General features: G+C 64.3%; 1 protein-coding gene across 1 annotated transcript; it reads right to left on the bottom strand.

The window, feature by feature from the left end:
- Positions 1–2,341: 2,341 nt before the first annotated feature.
- On the bottom strand, positions 2,342–11,705 carry CTSD (cathepsin D). The gene is made up of 9 exons (XM_020883252.2): positions 11,540–11,705; positions 9,342–9,501; positions 7,532–7,655; positions 7,017–7,135; positions 5,575–5,801; positions 3,878–4,000; positions 3,397–3,541; positions 3,216–3,314; positions 2,342–3,137 (listed from the first exon to the last, which is right to left on the bottom strand). Exons 1-9 carry the CDS (start codon positions 11,611–11,613, stop codon positions 2,970–2,972), a joined length of 1,239 nt encoding a protein of 412 aa, XP_020738911.2. The 5' UTR covers positions 11,614–11,705; the 3' UTR covers positions 2,342–2,969.
- Positions 11,706–17,887: the final 6,182 nt, after the last annotated feature.

The following is a 17,887-nucleotide window of genomic DNA, read 5'->3' as shown; positions in this document are numbered from 1 at the left end:
TGCTTCTGCTCTGACCGGCTCAACCCACCTCCCTTGTCTCCAGGAACCCCTCTCCTCCCAGCCTGGGTCCTTCCCAGGGGCCCCTCCTCCTCGGACTCCTGGCCCGTCTGTGCCAGGCCCTCTCTGAAGCCCCTTCTCTCGAGAACCCCTGCACACATTGAGCCCAAGCCCTTGTCTGCTGCCTCCTCCCTGGCCAGGCCCTCTCTCCTGTCCAGGCCCTCCCCTCCCCTGCTCAACACCCACCCCTCTGGACCCTGGCCTGGCCTTGTTCGGGGCTGATCAGGAACCCAGGAAGAGCTGGCTTTAAAGATGCTGCTAAAACCCCCTTCTAGGGGGCGGGGTCCCGGAGCAACACCCTGCCCCTGCCAGACCACACCCTTTCCAAGGGCCTGGCCCAGGGGTGGCCAGATCGTGGTGCCTGACCTAAGGGGCCCGTTGAGCCTGTGTGTGGCCTGGGAACCTGGTCTCCCTGGCGTGCCAGCTGGCCTCCCTGGGCCAGGCGCTGCCCAGGGTTGTGCAGGCTGCAAGGCTGACGGGCTGGCCTGCCCGAGTCCAGCTGGTCCTCGGGCGTGGGAGAGGGTGCCAGGCCCACAGGGGTCTGCTCCTGGTCACTGGGTGGAGCCGGGCTGCCTCTCCCCATTCCAACCACCCTGTCCCCACCCCAGCCCACTGCCAGGGATGCATCATCCCACAGGGCCTTCACCGCAGCAGCCTAGGGAAGGTGCTGGACTCAGGTCTGCCGCAGCCGCCGGGAAGGCACGCGCTCACCTACTGGCGACTCCTTGGCGGCCGGGCCCGACCCTGCGCTCGCTGGGTGTCCTCCAGCCAGGACATGTCCACCGGAGCCCGCTGGGCTGGCGCAGAGCAGGGCCAAGCCAGCCAGAGTGAGGGCCAGCGTTTGGAGCGGAACGCCAGGCCCTGTGCTGGGCTCCTCCTGGCGTCCGTCAGGCCCACGGCCAGGAGTACCCAGCTGTCACCTACCTTCCCGGGATAGAGACTCGAGGCTCAGGGTCGGGTCACAGAAGCTGGGTCCGAGCCCAGAGTCAGACTCCAGGGGCCAGAGAAGCCCAGCCAGTTGGGTGGAGCCGACTCCGGGTAGGACACGGGTGCCCTGCCTGCCTGGGTTAGGAGCTGGGGGCTCAGCCTGTGCTAATAACCCATGTGGCATTCGGGGGTCTCGTCCCTGTGTCCCAGAGGTGAGGACACGCAGCCCCCATCCCGCAGACTCGACAGCCTTCTGCTGAGAGTTTCAGTGAGCGAGGCAGGCGAAGGAGGGGGCCCCTGCCAGCCTGGGGGGGTGGGAGGCTTTGAGGACAGAGAGGCCCGCACAGTCAAGGGGCACAGGCCGCGAGGGCCAGACGGCCTCCGCCCTGCAGGCTCCCAGGTCACTGGCGGTGATGACCGTCTCCCAGGAGCCCCGCAGCCCTGCAGAGCTCTGCCCGCTCCTGGCTCGAATGTCAGGCGCAGAGAACACGGGGCAGGTGCTCACGGTCCCTCCTACAATTCTGGAAGAGGCGGGTCCTGCTAGGGCCCGGCTCTGGGGTGTGGTCTCCAGGCTCCCTGGGGCCAGGCCGGTGACAGCTACAGCTCTGCCGGCTGAGAACAAACGTCACATCAGACCCTGACCCCTGCGGGAGGGTGGGCTCCAAGCAGGGTCCAGAGTTACCCATCCCAGAGGCATCTGCCCCACCACCAGCATTCAGAAACTCCTGTTCACCCCTCAAAGCCTCCCGGCTCTGCAACTGCTCTGACCGACCCCCACCCGCTCTAGCAAACAGGCCAGATCAGCCTGAGTGGATGCCTGTGTTGGATCCCTGGACCCTGCCACCCCAGGGTCCCAGGCTGGCCTGCTCCAGCACTGGCAGAGACACTGCTTCCCTGGGCTGGCGAGGAGGCCCAGGAGGGAGGCAGGCTGCCCAGGCGCCACCCGCTCCATCAGGCTCCTCCTAAGGCCCGTCAGGGGTGCAGGGGGCCCGGGGAACAGTGGGGGCCCCGCTGCTGGTGGAACACTTGCTAAGAAGCGTGGCGGGCACTGGCCTGGGCCTGAACACCGTGCTTTGGTGCAGGCACTCCCGAGAGGCCCCGAGCCAGGCCCAGCTCTCTGGTCACTGCGCTGGCTCCCCCACGAGCTAGCACCTCCAGCAGCAGGATCTCAGCCACGAGGCTGGGAAGGAGGCGAAAGTGCCCAGGTCCGGGCCTTGCCTGGGCCCTGGGTGCCCCAGGCTGAGCCCGCCCTCCCTTTGAGGCGAGAGCAGGGCCGCTTGCTCGCGCCAGCTCCTCGCCCACCCCCACAGGGAGCGTGCCCTCCCCACTAGGCACAAAAGACGCTGACACACGGGCAGAGGCCTGAACAATTTTATTTTCATGCCAACTTTGGCTCCCAGCCACTCAAGAAAGGGGCGGCCACAGAGAAGGCCGGCCCCAGTGCCCTCCCCTCCGATGCCACCCCGCCTGGGGCCAGAGAATGCCCTGGACACCCTCCGCGATGAGGCAAGCCTCGGCACGGCCCCACAAGACTGGCTTCTGGTCCCTGCCACCCTTGCCAGCTCGTCCTCAGGCCTCAGCGGGCCCCTCCCTCACGGTGTCCAGGACAAACAGGCAGGTGGGGGCCCGAGCTGCGGGCGGAGCGACTGGGAGGGCAGCTGGCCCGAGGGAACCACCCAGGGCGGGGGTCCCGGGACACACAGCCACCTAACAGGCTGTGTCTTCCAAGTCAGAGAGGACTCTGCACCGGGGCTGCCTGCTGGCTCTGCCCCAGGCCGCCTCTCCATCAGACAGACAGACAGACAGACAAAGCAAGCAACCTTTCAGACACCAGGGAAGGGAAACCACAGAGTGGAACTGCAGCCGGACAAGCCTCGGGAGAACCGGGCTGTGGTGCGAGCGTGAGTGCAGTGTGAGCGTGAGTGTGTGTGTGTGTGTGGCAGGGGGGCCTCCTCCTCCGGCCTCTACCAGCGGGCGGGGGCCAGCTAGAGCCGGGCGGCCTCGGCCAAGCCCACGCGGTTCTGGTCCCGGTCGAACACGGTGTAGTACCGCCCAATGAAGACGTCCCCCAGGATCCAGAGCGGCCCGCCGGGCGGGGGGATGTCCATGCCCATGAAGCCGCTCAGGCACACGGTCGTCCCGGCCTGTGACACCTGCGACGGCCAGCACCGGTCAGCGCCCGGGCCGCGCCCCGGGGCAGCCGCGCCCCACGCCCCGCAGTCTCTGCTCACCTTGAGCGTGTAGTCCTCCGGGGACAGCGTGTAGTCCTTACCCCCCAGTTTCACGGTGACCTGGGGCAGACTAGACACCTTCTCGCAGGGGATCATGTACTGCAGGGGGGGTTAGAGGGGAGCCGGTGAACGGGGGGCCCGGCGGTGGGGGTGCCCGCCCCCCAGCCCTGCCAGCGCTCACCTCGCCCTGCATCAGCGGCACAGCCCCGATGGCCTTCTGCAGCTCCCGCACCTCCTCCACAGGGCCCACGATCAGGGACGTGCCTGTGTCCACGATAGCCTCACAGCCGCCCTTGCACACGGTCAGACTGCTGCCCACGTCCAGCCTGCGGGGAGGGCGCGGGCCTGAGTCCCCTCCCACGGCCCCTGGAGCCCCTGCCCGCCCCTGCAGGACTGGGTTGTGAGCAGAGGTGGGGGTGCGGAGGGGGCCGGAGGAGCCAAGGACAGGTCATCCGAGGGAGCTGCGTGCAGGGGGGGCCACTGGCTGGACACCGGGAGCTGGCAGGAAGTGCCTAGGGCTGGCAGCACACGGGGCCCAGGCCCCCTTGGGCCAGCGCCCCGGCCCCCCACAGGCCCCTGCTGCGCGCGAGGCCATGGGCAGTGCCCCCACGAGCCACGTCCCACCCTGCGGAGCCGAAGGCGGGACCCCGCCCCGCACTCACTGGTCCATGTGGATCTGCCAGTAGGCCTTGCGGGTGACATTGTGGTAGGCCAGGCTGCCTCTGTAGTACTTGGAGTCGATCCCGCCCAGCATCAGCTCGCCCCCGGGCTGGGCTTTCGGGTCCCTGTGGGGGAGGAGGAGGCAGTCAGATGTCCTGCCCGCCTCTGCACCAGGCGTCCAGCCTGCGGGTGGCCGGGCTGGACGGGCACAGGGGTCAGGGCTGGTGTGGGGCCCTCAGAAAGTGACCCAGGACCCTTCCTGGGCGTGCAGGGGTGGGAGGATCTGGCAGGGGGGATAGCTCCAATCTCACACCCTGGGAACCACAGGCTAAGCCTCTTCCTGACAGGAGATCCTGCCTGGGCCGCAAGGGGTCCCGGTCTGCCCCCTTAGGATGGCCAGGGTTGGGCCAGCAGGCAGAGGAGGACGCAAGTGCTAGGAGCCCCGGGGCAGGGACCTCACCAGCCTGGAAGGAAAGCCAGGGGCTCCCAGGAGGAGGGCTGGAGCCACTGCGCCCGCCCCAGGCCCTCTGCACCTGCCACTCCAGGGGATGCCCTCCGTCCAGACCACCGTAAGACTGGCTCCCGCTTCAGATCTCAGCTTCCGACCCTCCCCACCTCTTAGTCACACTCGTGGTTTCAGCATCATCTGCCCAGCTATCTCCGGCATGTGCCAAACTCATCCTCCGCCCGTTGCTGTGGCCGCCACCTCCCGTCACCTCCACCACCCACGTGGTGCCCTCCTCACCCTCAGCTCTGCCCTTGCAAGCCAGCCGCCCTGCCCCCACTTCCTGCCCGAGCCTGCGCCCGGGGAGTCAGCGAGATGGGCCATCTGTCCTGACCTCAGGCCTGGCCGAGCTCCGGGTCCCCTGCAGCCCGCCTGCCTCCCCTGGGCCCGAGGGCTCACGTGCTCCCAGCGCCTAGCAGGCGGCTCGGCCCCCAGCAGCTGCTCAGGTTTTGCCACTGACTGAGCAAGGGGCAGAGGCCAGCATCCATACAGAGGCCAGGCGAAAGGCTCTGGGCTGGAATTCCACCAGAAGTGCCCAGGATCGGACCCAGAGGGGGCAGGCGGGGCGTGGTGGCCAGTGACCAGGAGCAGCAGGCTGCTCGGCCCCCCCGCCCACGCCCCCCCTTGCCACACCTGCACCACCGCCCGCATCGGGGGCTACCTCTCAAGACCTGTAGCACCATCCTGGGAAGAGGCCAGGGGCTGGAGGACTGAGACCCCTTTCCAAGGACCCCCTCCCCAGCATGATAGGTACCAGGTGTTGCTTCTACAATGTGGGAGCATCACCCTGGCTCTCCTGGGGGTCACCCCCATTGGAAAGCCCTGGCCCCTTGCCTCCAGAGCTCCTGGCACGGATCAGGGCTTGACGCCTGATCCCCTCTGAGCCGAAAGTGACCCAGAGGCAGAGACCAGTCTGCCTGTCACGGGGCCCAGGGACGTCAGGCAGACTGACCGGAAGGGTGCCTGGCCCAGCTCGGGCTGTCGTAGGAGGCAGGCCCAACGACCAAGATCCCGGATCCAGGGCCACCCAGCTGGGGGACCCCGGCTCGGGGACCCTGGGGAGACCCAGCCTTCGGTATGGACTGTTTGTCCGCCTGTGAGAGGGCGCCAACCCACTGGGCAGTGAGGGCTGTGGCTCGGCGCCTGGCAGGGGGCCACGGGGAGGGCTGGGAGGATGGAGCCCCGCCCCCACACCTGTTCAGGAAGAAGGAGAAGATGTTTTTCTCCACCAGCTTCTGCTGCATCAGATTGTCGAAGACAGGCAGCACGTTGTTGACGGAGATGCGGGGGTAGGCCATGCCCAGGATGCCGTCGAACTTGGCCGCGATGAAGACCACGCCCGGCTGCTTGATGGCCTCCCCGAAGGTCTGCCTCTGCACCGTGACACTGCCCGGGCTGGACGAGGACGGGTCACAGGGGACCTGTGGGGCACGCGGTGGCGGCAGCAGGGGTCAGTGGGTCGTGTGGACACCACGCCTGACACTGGGCCCCTGGCAGCCCCTCACTCCATCCCTGCGGGCAGCCATGGCCATGAAAGCCAGCTCGGCCACTGCCCGTCGTCTGGTGCACGGGACTCGGCCCAGGAGAAAGGGCTGCTGACGCTGCACCAGACCCGTGGGGACAGCGGGGGTGCGGGGCCCAAGCTACGCCAGGACGGTTTCAAGGACGGATGCAGAGCCGGGAAGCAGGGAGCGACGGGCTCCTTCTGAGCTCAGGTCCTCCCACTTGCCTACCCCGTGCCGGGGACCCGGGATCTAACCTTGGACTCAAGGTCACGCTACCCCCTCCCCCAGGCCGGGGCAGAGGCTGCAGACACAAACGGGCAGGATGTGGGAAGGAGGGCTGTTTGGGGTTGACGCTGGGGGGCGGAGGAGGGGTGTGCGACATCCTGTCTCAGGCTCACAGGGAGCCTGGCGGAGGCCCCCCACTCCCACCAGGCAGACATGGAGGGGGAGGGTGGCCCGCAGGGGGCCACGGGGCCCCTGGCCCACCAGGCCGGCTGGAAGAAGGGTCCTCCCTGCCACCAAGGCTCGGGGCAGGCCCTGCGGCCTTCCTGGGGCTGCGGGCTGGGAGAAGACCACCTCCTGCTCTGCTCCTGCTTCCCGCAGCTCCCGACCCAGACCCCTCCTGTGGCCAGGCACCAGGGGCTCCGCCCGAGCAGAGCCCACAAGGGCCCCGCCCCACTCCCCAGGGAGGCGGGCAGCCCACAGCCCTCCCCAGATGCCGCTCAGCGTCCTGCCCGACACCCTCAGAAGGTGTCCCTGGCCAGCAGCTCTGACTGCGGGAACTGGGGCCACACCTGACCCCTGCACCCAGTGGCCCCCCCGCCATCCACCAGCTCCTCTGCCTGGCTAAGTGGCCAGGAGCCTCGCCACTCATCAGTCGCTGGTCCTGGGCCTGGCACCCTTGCTCCTGCACTCCAGGGCTCTCGGCCTCTCCTTCCAGCCCTTCTGGCACTGCCCAGCGTGCACACAGGACCACGTCCCCCCGTCATGTCCCCCAGCCAAGCTCACCCAGCTGTTCCACCTCTGGGCCTCTGCTCAGCTGAGACCGGGCTCCGGTGTTCAGTGGACCCCTGCCCAGCCCTGGGGTCGGGGGTGAATCCCCCGGCCTGGGGTGTGGCCTGAGACACTCACCGACACAGTGTCCTGGCTCAGGTACCCTGAGAGGCTGCCTGAGCCGTAGTGGATGCTGAAGGTCGTGCCGTTCTTCACGTACGTGCTGGACTTGCCGCTGTTGTATTTGTGGTGGGTCCCTGTGCCAAGTCGGGCTGTCATCCCGCCTGCCCGGCCCCAACTGCAGCATCAACCCTCCCAGGCTTGGACCAGCTCTGCTGGGCCCCGCTGCCTGGTGCAGCCTGTCGGCAAGCCCCCGGGCGGGTGGTCCAGTCCTCGACCCCCACAGTCCCAGCCCTGAACTGGAAGGGAGGGGGGCAGGGACTCGGGAGGGGCCACCGGTTGGGTGTGGCTGAGGTGGGAGCAGCAGGTGGCCCAGGACGTCTCTGCCCCAGGATGGGAGAGGGTGGGCTGAGGCCGAACGGCTGGCCTCCAGCGCCTGAGGGGAGAGTGGGCAGAGGGGTGGGGGCAGCACTCCCCTGCCCGGGGTCCCTCCCTCTGGGGTCCACGGCAGGCCCTGAGACAGACGGACTCACAGCAGGCGATGTCCAGCAGCTTGCAGTGGATAGACGGGACCCACAGGTTGGCGGAGCCGGTGTCGAAGACCACCGTGAAGCATTGTGGAGGCGTCCCGATGCCGATCTCCCCGTAGTACTGGGCCTGGGGGGTGGGGTCTGTCAGGGCGGGGTGCGGGGCTCCCCACGGGGAGAGAGAAGGCCCAGGGCAGGGGAGGGGGTCTGTCAGGGCTGGAAACGGGGCTCCCCACAGGGAGAGAGGCGGCCAGGCCAGGGGAGGGGCCCGGGGCCAGGCCTGCTGCCTCAGCCGCCCACCCCGCCGTCCCCGCCCGAGTCCTTGGTTGGGTCCAGGGCTCTGGGAGGGAAGGTCTCCTCCCCAGCATGAGGGTCAAGTGAGGGCCTGACTCGGCCCTCAGATCCCACAGGGCCAAGCCTGGAGGGTCCCCGGGCAGAGGGGTCCGGGGGGCCCAGGGGAGGCGGCAGACGGGGAGGCCGAGTCCCTCAGCACTGGCCACGCTGCCTTCACTGCACTGGGCCTCAGGTTCCCCCTCTGCAACACGGGGCAGCAGAAGCATCTTGGGGGGAGGCCCGGATGCGGGGTGCGGGCTCTGGTGAGCATGAAGGGGCACGCGTCTCCAGGGGAACCCTGTCCTCAGCCCCTCGGAGGTCAGGGGTGCGGGCATCTGTGAGTTTGGGGTCTGTTGGGCTCTGGCTCCAGCCCCTCTGGGCCTCTCTCTCCGGCCACTGACTCATGACCCAGCAGAAGTGTCTGGGCCAGGGAGGGGGGTTGGGGGGTCGGGGAATGACTCGGCAAATCTCCACACGCGTGGTGCACGTGCACATGGGTATCTGTGTGTGTGCTGCGGAGCAGGAATCAGGAACTGGTCAGCCAGGCCCCAGGCAGACCCCCTGCCCCCCCGCCTGATCACATGCCTGCAAGAGGCCACAGCTTCCTGGCCCGGCCCGGGCTCCAGCCGGGCAGGACAGAGGGTGCGGCTACCTGCCCTAAACCTGAGTGGGCCAGAGGCCAGATGGCAGCGAGGGGCTGGCTTCCCAAGAAGCAGGGAGTGGGGGGCGTGGAGAGGATGTCACCTGGGCAGCCCCAGACGACCTGCCCCAGCATGCTGTGTGTTCCAGAATGTTCCACCTCTGAGTTGGCTTTCCCCTCCATGAGCAGTGGGCACACGGGCCGGTCACTGACCGAAGAGGAAGGCAGGGGGCAGGGACTGGGCCATGGTTGCCCCAGGCCTGCCAACGAGACAGGCAAGACGAGCACAGAGGTTCCAGGGCAGTGGGTGCCTCCCAGGCAGGTGAGCCCAGGTGAACCAAGCTGAGGGACCCCCGGTCCCCACCCACAGCCTTGCGGGCGGGCCGCGGCCTGACTCCAGGCTCCTCCGCGCTGGGCCGGCTCCATCATGTGCTGCAGGGACTGGGGCAGTCCCGCAAGGCCGGTCACCAGGATGAAGACGCCAGCCCGGCTCTGAGCCGATGCTCAGTGGCAGGCGGGGAAGCGGACATGCGGGAGCCGCTCAGGCCGCTCCAGCCAACCCTCCTGGCCCCCCTGGGGCAGGACGGGCAGCGGAGCCTGGAGCTGGGGCCAGGGAGGTCACAGCCCTCAGTCAGGAGGGTGTCGTGGACACACCCATCACAAGGGTGGCTGGGCGGAAGCCCCGCCCCACCACGGCTGAAGCTTGCAAACCACTGGAGGCTGAGAACAGAGGATTTCACCAAAACCCACACTGGCTCAGGGAATCAGCTCCTGCCCGCAGCGCTGTGGGCAGTCAACCCGCTGCCCCCAGCCCCAGGCTACCTCCCCGTCCCCCACACTCACATCCATGTAATTCCTGAGCAGCTCGGGAACTGGCTCATGGTTCACAGCTGGCTCCCCGGTGGCGTATTTCGAGATGGGGCCCTTGGCAATCAGGTGTTCCACGGGGCCCATCGCCTCCGACATGGTCCGGCGGATGGACGTGAACTTGTGCAGTGGGATCCTGTCAAGACGGGGCTTGGGCTCGTCAGGGCTGGCTGGCTGCACAGCCCACTGGGAGGCTCCCGCACCCACGACCAAGCTGGAGGCCCAGCATACCTGCTCCTCTCCCACCCCCCCGGCCCCAGCCACTGGGGGCTCCAACATGCACGGCTGTGGTCTCCCGTCCCTACTCTGAATGGGTCCAGGGTCAGTGGTCAGCTATCTCGCCTGCCCAAAGCCCTCCGTGAGGCCCCATCTGCCTGGCTCTCCCCACCCAGACCCCACAGAGATGGTCCCAGCTCACCCGTCTGACTTGCGGGGTGGCCACCTTCTGCCCACCAGGGGGGACTTCCAGGCCACCCACTGTGAGCAGCCAGCTCTCCCTGACCACCCCCAGGCTCCTCACAGGACCCCCTCTTTCCTTTCAGTCCTCATCCCAGGCCGCACTGAACCCCGTCACTCTCTCCCCATTAAGCAGGCCACTGGAGGTCAAGGTTGACACCTGGGGCCTGGAGGTGGGGACTGCCAGGCTGGCCACACTCCATGCGAGGCCCGGTGCCCCTGCTTGGAGGACCCTTCCCAGGAGCCCCGCCTCCGAGCACACACGCCAGCCTAGGTGGTCTGCTCAGCAGCAGGGGCAGTGTGAGGGGTCCTTCTCCACCCCCAGCTCCACAGGGGTCTGAACTTGCCCCAGGAGGTGGGACAGGAGACCACCTGAACAAGAAGAACCACCGCATGAAATGTCTTCTCAGCCTGGGGATCTACAAGTTCAAGGTCGCAGTGGCTCCTCCCAGCAAGCCAAGGGCATGCTCCAGGAAGATGTGGGACTGGCTCTTGCCTAAGAAGGGACAGGCTGGGAGAGCCTGGGCTTCTTGTCTGGGGGTGGGGGAGGGGGACACACCCTCAGTCCCTAAGGAGACAGGTGCCAGCTGTTCCACGGACGCGAAGATGTGGCGGCGTGGGCTCAGCTGCCCCAACCCGAGAAGCTCCAGGCTGGCGCCCCCAGTGGAAGGCCTGGAGGTGAGGCCAGGGCAGGTTCAGGCCTGCAGCTGCTCCTCACAACTGCTCCAGCTAGGGCTACTGGCCCCTAGGCCACAGCCCACGCAGGGGCCCACACAAGCCAGCTCTTTGGCAAGGCTCAGGTCTGCGGGGGGGGGCCCTGTCAGCTCCTGCAGCCCTGAAACCCCACCCACCTGCCCACAGGCAAAAGGCCCACAGCAGAGCTGGAAGAATGCCGGCCGAGGCCTAGCACCAGGCTCCAGGCCTGGGCAAGAGTGGGGGCAGGGCAGAAGCGGGTGGGCCCGCCGCACGCCTCTCCTGCTGGGCAAGCAGCCTGCCTGGCGAGGGTGGGGGGCCCCCTCCGTCTCGCTGACACAGCATGGCACAGCCCTGGACCAGCCTGACAGCCCTCGGCCTCGCTGGACCCAGTGGGGGCCCCCTGGCCTGGGGAGGGCGTGGTCCTTACTGAGGCAGCAGGTATTGGTGGGACAGAGCCCCAGCCCAGCAGTGGGAGAAGCCGCCCAGAGCCTGGTGCCAGCTGGACCACTCCCCCAGACCCATCCTGAGGCTGACTCCCTCTCGACCCTGTGGGCCTCCTGCTGTCCAGGGGGTCCTCCAACCGGCCCAGGGCCTGTGGGAAGATCTCATAGGCCGAAGAGCCGGGATGAGGCCACGCCCAGCTCACAGCTGGCAAGGGAGACCCTAGGCGCAAAAAGGACTTACCCAAGTTCAGGGGCCTCCGGGGCCTGTCCCTGGGTCTCCTGTCTTCCAGCCGAGTGCGGGCTCTGAGCACACGCTCCCCCCCTACCTGTGCTGGGGACGCTGAGCCGACTCCCAGTCACAGCCCTCCTGCTACCAACGGCCCCTCCGCCCCCGGCCCACCCCATGATGGCAGGGAGGAGAAGACGCGCAGACCCCCGGGCGAGCCCTGCACCTGCAGGGCTCCCCCGCCCCGCCCGCGGGTAGGCCCAGCAGGGGGTCCCGGGGGCGGCTCAGCTGCACCCCGGCGGGCGCACAAGGGTGCGCGGGCGTCCGCGGGGAGCGCGAGCTGCGTGGCTCACCTGATGACCGCGGCGGCAGGTGCGGCCAGCAGGCCGAGGGCGAGCAGCAGCGGCAGCAGGCTGGGCGTCTGCATGGCGGCGGCGGCCCGGTCGAAGCGGAGAGCCCGGGAGGTCGCGCGCTTATAGCCGGGATGACGGCGCAGTTGGGCTGAGTCAGCTGACCAGCTTGTTTGCACCGGGGCTGGTCACGTGGGCTGCGGCCGGCGACGGGGGGGGCGGGGCCGGGCCGGCGCGGGGCGGGGCCTGAGCGATGGGGGCGGGGCCGGGGCGGTGCGGGGCGGTTCTGGGAAGCGAGGGGCGGGACTACCCGCGCCTAGGAGCTGCCGCGTCTGCTCGGGCGCGCGGGCCGCCTGTCCCCCCCGGGCCACGTGCCGATCCGGAGAATTGCCACGGCCCTGTTGGGGCAGAAGGGGTCCGGGCCTGGCCCTGCTGGACCGCTCAGCCGGGCGAGGCTCCCGGAGCCGCTGCTGCTTCCCCGCCCCGGGCGCGCGGCTCCCCAAGGCTCCCAAGGGCTCCCCGCTCCACCTCCCTGCTCCCTCCCTGGGCGCGCTTGTCCCCAGCTCTTCCTTCGCCCTGGGAGTCTCCCAGGTGGTCTCTCTGGAGGCTCCAGCCGCCCTCCTTCTCCAAGTGGCCCACAGCCCTCCCAGCCCCAGCACCGCACCTCAGAGCAGCACCTGCCCTGGCCTGGCCCTGGTAACCCGGGGCTCTCCCACTGTAAACTGGCACCACCCCAACCTTCCGGCAAATCTCAAAGGCTGCCCTGGGGAGTGTGTGTGTGTGTGTGTAGGGCGGAGGGGACAGCAGGTCACAGAGGTCACAGTTCAGCCACTTGGGATCAGTTTTTAGCAGCCTGCTATGGGGAGTGTGTGTGTGTGTGTGTGTGTGTGTGTGCGTGTGTAGGGCGGAGGGGACAGCAGGTCACAGTTCAGCCACTTGGATCGGCTTTTACCAGCCTCTGGGGTAGGACGGCGAGTCCCTCGGTCTGGCTAGTTCACGGCCCTCTCTGAGGCCCCAGTGACCCCTCAGCCTGGGAGCTGAGGTCCTGCTGCCCAAGGGGAGGGTCAGCTCCATCCTCCACCCTGGTTCCAGCCAAAGGGGGGGGTGTTGTCAAGGAAAGGAATTCGGACAGGTCCTGAGACGAGGTCAGGGGTCAGAGCGGAGCTCTGCAGGTCATTCGGACATCCAGCCTCTGAGAGGACCCAGCTGGGATGATCTGGAGAGTCTGACCGCCCTGTGGAGCGGGGGAGTGGGAAGGAGGGTGGCAGTGGACCAGCTGGGAGGCTGGGGGCTCCCGTCCGGCTGTGGGGACTGGGATGGCCTGGACCAGGCAGCGGCCAAGGAGGCTGTGACAAGCAGCTGGGCTCTGGAGGACTCTTGAGGTTGGATGGGGGTGGTTGTAGGACTTCCTGGTGGATTGGAAAGACGGCGTGCAGCAGAAGGCTCAACACTGACTCACGTGTGTCCAAACTAGCCGAAAGGACGGCCTGCTACCTGCCGAGATGGAGCAGAAGCAGGAGGAGGGGTGGGGGAGGAAGCCCAGGAGCTCCGTTCGCTCGGAGGTTTGTCACGCTGGGATGATGCGGCCCGGGAGACAGGCAGCAGCACCGCTCAGGCGCAGCAGCTCACACAGTTGGGGGCTGAGGGAAGAGACCCAAGCTGAGACAGGAACTTGAGTCCTCAGCGCTCGGCAGCTTCTGAGCGGCAAGGTCAGACGTAACCGCCGGTGATGTGCAGACAGACTAGCCCCTGAGGGCTCCTGGCGGTGTGGGGCCAAGGAATCGGGGGACCAGCAAAGGAGACAGTGGGAGAGGCTGGGAGCAAGAGGGGGGCCTGGACACCAAATGGAACATGGGGGGTGGCTGCTGACGACGGACCTGGGGGAGGCGGGGACTCGGCAGGGACTTAGCGGCATGGCCTGGAGGAGAGCAGTGTCGGTGAAGAGAGAGCCGCTCTTGTAAAGGCCTGCTGATGAGACAGTGTGTATTGATGCAGAAAGACAGGTGGATGGACGGGGGAGCAAGAGAGCCTCGCACTGAGGAGCAGGGGGTGACTTCTGTTGCTGTTCAGTCGCTCAGTCGTGTCTGACTCTTTGTGACCCCGTGGACTGCAGCACGCCAGGCCTCCCTGTCCTTCACCGTCTCCCAGAGTTTGCTCAGACTCATGTCCATTGAGTCAGTGACGCCATCCAACCGTCTCATCCTCTGTTGCCCCTTTTCCTCCTGCCCTTGGTCTTTCCCAGCATCACGGGAGGACTTGATCCCTCTCTCACACCGCACGCAGCCCTCAGTACCAGGCGGTAAATTCCAGGTCAGTACTGTTGTGGTTGTACTTGGTCACTCACTCAGGTCCGACTCTGCCACCCCATGGACTGTAGCCCGACAGTCCATGAGGTTTTCCAAGCAAGAACACTGGAGCAGGTTGCCATTTCCTTCTCCAGGGAAACTTCCTGACCCAGGAATCAAACCTGAGTCTCTTGTGTGTCCTGTGTTGGCAAGTGGGTTCTTTACCACTGCGTGACCTGGGAAGCCCTCAGGTCAGTTAGGTCAATGGTGAACCCATCAGGGGAATAAGACAAGGAGGCTCCCTTCATGACCTTGAAACCAACACAGATTTGTGGTTTAAATAGAAATGCATGAGACCCACCAAATCTGTGAAAGAGACAAAGAGTTAGGAGAACAAGAAGAAAGGCCATCGACGAGAAACAGACCTCTGACATCCAAAATACGTGAAAACTCTTCTTTTTTAAAAAATGTTTATTTATTGGGCTGTGCTGTGTCTTAGTTTCGGCATGCAAGATCTTTAATTGTGGCGTGTGGGATCTAGTTCCCTGACAGGGAATTGAACCTGTGCCCCTGCACTGGGAGAATAGAATCTTAGCCACTGGACCACCAAGGAAGTCCCCCAAATACCTGAAAAGTCTTAAAACCCAACAATCAACAAGTGAATAAGAACAGACACCTTAGCAAGTGAGAAGTCCAGAGAGCAGGGAAGCCCATGGAGAGACATTCGGGTCTGCAGCGAAATGCATGTTAAAACTGCAACCAGCTACCTCTGCACACCATCAGGAGCGGCCAGACCCTTACAACACCAAGCGCTGGTGAGGATATGGGGCAACAGGAACTGACATCCACCCCTGGTGGGGATGCAAATGGCTCCGCTGCTTTGGAAGATGGTTTAGCGGTTTCTTACAAAACCAAACCTACTCTTAGTATACGACCCAGGAGCCGTGCTCCTTGGAACATACACAAAGGAGATAAAAATGTGAATCTACACAAAAACCTGCCCATGAATGTTTATAGCTGCTTTCTGCTTAATTGCCAAATCTGGAAGCCACTGAGATGCCCTTCAGTAGGTGGATGGAAAAATACGCTGTGGTCCATCCAGATGATGGAGCTTTGCTGTCGCTCAGCTGCCAAGATGTATCCGACTCTTTGTGACCCCGTGGACCGCAGCACACCGGGCCTCCCTGTCCCTCGCCATCTCCTGGAGTTTGCCCAAGTTCACGTCCAGTGGAATATTATCCAGCACTAAAGAGAAATGAGCTATCAAGCTATGAAAAGACACACATAGATGCACATTTGTGGGTGAAAGAAGCCAGTCTGAAAAGGCTACAGTCTATGTGGTTCCAACCGTGTGCCATTGTGGAGAAGGCAGTCACTGAGACAGCAAAGAGTCAGTGATTTGGGGGTGGGGGAGGGGAGGAGGATCACTGGGGAGACAGCACAGTCCTTACGAGGGCAGGTGAAGGACGCTGCTGATGGTTTAAGGGTGGATACAGGACATTCTGGATTTCTCAAAACCCATAGGATGTACAGCTCAAGAATGAACCTGACTGTCAACTATGGACTTTGGCTAATGATAATGTATCACTATTGGCTCTAGAGTAGGAAATGGCAACCCACTCCAGTATTCTTGCCCGAGAATTCCATGGACAGAGGAGCCTGGCAGGCTACATTCCATGAGGTTGCAAAGAATTAGACACGACTAAGTGACTAACACACAAGCACACATTGGCTCATCAATTTTAGCAAATGTATCAATAAAGCCAGACGTTATAACAGGGGACTTGTGTGTGTGTGTGTGTGTGTGTGTCTGTGCTGGGGGTGGGTTTATGGGAACTCGTGTTCGTTGCTGTTCATTCAATAAGTTGTGTCTGACTCTTTTTGACCCCATGGACTGTAGCACGCCAGGCTTCTCTGTCCTTCCCTATCTCCTGAAGTTTGCTCAAACTTGTGTCCATTGAGTTAGTGAGGCCATCCAACCATCTCATCCTCTGTCTTCCCCTTCTCCTCCTGCCCTCAGTCTTTCCCAGCATCAGGGTTTTTTCCAATCAGTCGGCTCTCTCCGTCAGTACTTTTGACTCTGGCCAAAGTACTAGAGCTTCAGCTTCAGCATCAGTCCTTCCTGTGATTGATACTACAGGTTAGAACTCTGTGCTACCTGCCAATTTCTCTGTATGTGTAAAAGTATTCTAAAAAATAAAGTAGTGATAGAAAAATGGACCTGAAACTCTCATAACATTGTTAATTGGCTATAGAAAAGTTTTTCTTTAACGGAAGAAAATCTTTATGTATTTGTTTTTTCATATTGAATTTATATTTCCTTGATTTCATAGTTCTATTCTACTTCCTTCACAGGATTTTATCTTAGAATATATTTAAAATACTTGTTTATAAAACATAAAACATATTTTTGGAAAAAAAGAAAAACGGGCATCAATCTCTCTCAGGGGAGAAATGATTGATTAGTTTATACCAAGATTAATAACTTCTGTTTCTCAAAATATACCATATTAGGAGACTGAAAGGCAAGTCACAGAAGGAAAAAAATTGTTTTCATTACACAAATATGATAAGCAGCTAGTATCTGAGACACAAAAAGAGCATCAAACCCATAAAAAGACAACCTGATAGAGAAAAGAAAGCCAGGCCAATTGACCTCCGGCACACACGCAGAAAGACCCTGGGTGCCAAACAGACAAGAAAAGGGCTTATCTTCCAAATCATCTGGGAAGCGCCAGTCAAGTTCCAGGTGGAGATCCCACACACCCTCCGGAAGGGCTCCAGGGGAAACACGGGATGAGCCAAGTGTGGTTGGGGTGCGGGGCAGGTGGACACGCCGGGGAACGGGGACCGGCCCTCGGAGGCCGGGTGGCCCTGTCCACTGGGGCTGCTCCCCAGCTGTCCTGGCCAGCGGGGCAGATCCGGCAGAAAGGCACCTGCTCATGGAGGCAGAGACCGCGCTGTAACTGCCCCACAGGAAAGCCCACAGCCCGCAGCCCATGGGAGCTTCGTCCCGAGGTTGGAGGGTGGTGGGCGCTCCGCGGCACGGGCCACTCAGCCTGCAGTGTGAGCAGCAGCATGTGTGGACCCGCAGACTCGGGTGGGGCTGTGACCAGGCGTCTGGTCCTGCTCCCCTCCCTGCTGTCAGTCGTGGAGCGGGCAGGGAGGGCACAGGTGCAGACTCGGTGGGGCTGTGACCAGGCGTCTGGTCCTGCTCCCCTCCCTGCTGTCAGCCGTGGAGCGGGCAGGGAGGGCACAGGTGGGCAGTGGGCGCTCTCTGCACCGGCCGCTGCCCCGGGTCGCGTCTGGATGGGTCTCTGAGCCCCCAGCCTTGAGTGATGCTCTGCGCCTGTGGCTTCACGGCATCTGGAGGGAGAGGGGTGCAGCAGGTGGGCACGGCGGAGCGCAGAGCTGGGCACGGTGCCCTTGGGTGCGGGCGGGAGTGCTTTGTCACCAGGTCCTCCCCTGGGTGGGGGGGGCACAGCTGAGCTGCCGACTCACGCCCCTCCCTGTCCTCCCTGCCTGGCCTGCCTCCCAGGCCGAAGTCACCCTGCCCGCAGGGGTGCAGCCCCAGGGGCGCAGACATAAGGCTCTGTGCCGCCGGGGCCTCGTGAGGGGATTAGCTTCAGGTCAGCTGACCCTGGACTGGGGCTGACTGGTGGGGGAAGGGTGGAGCTGTGAGTTGTTGGAGAGTTAGGGCAGAGAAGGGGGTGCCTGAGCGAAGGGGACGATGGCACAGGGTCCATGCCTGGGCACAGGGTGGATCAGGGAGGTCCATGGCCAGGAATAGAGGATCGGGAGTCTGTGCCTGGGCCCAGAGTGGGGTCGGGGGTTCCACGCCCAGGCCCTAGGAGGACGGGTAGGTGTACGCTCGGGCACAGGTGCTCGGAGTTACCCCTGGTGCAGCTTGGGGACCCTGGGTGCCCCGCGGGGCAGGCCCTGGCTTGGCTGAAGCGCCCTCCCCTCACTCCCGACTCCTGGACAGGGCCGTTCAGGGTCTCCTGCCCTGGCCTCTGCTCCCGGCGCCTCAGTCCAGGTCTCTGCAGGACGGGGAGAAACAGCGTCC

The sequence above is a fragment of the Odocoileus virginianus genome, chromosome 28 (assembly GCF_023699985.2).
Source record: "Odocoileus virginianus isolate 20LAN1187 ecotype Illinois chromosome 28, Ovbor_1.2, whole genome shotgun sequence".
In the NCBI taxonomy this organism is placed as follows: Eukaryota; Metazoa; Chordata; class Mammalia; order Artiodactyla; family Cervidae; genus Odocoileus; species Odocoileus virginianus.
Note: the sequence above shows the minus strand (reverse complement) of the source record. Positions and strands in the feature narration are given on the sequence as shown.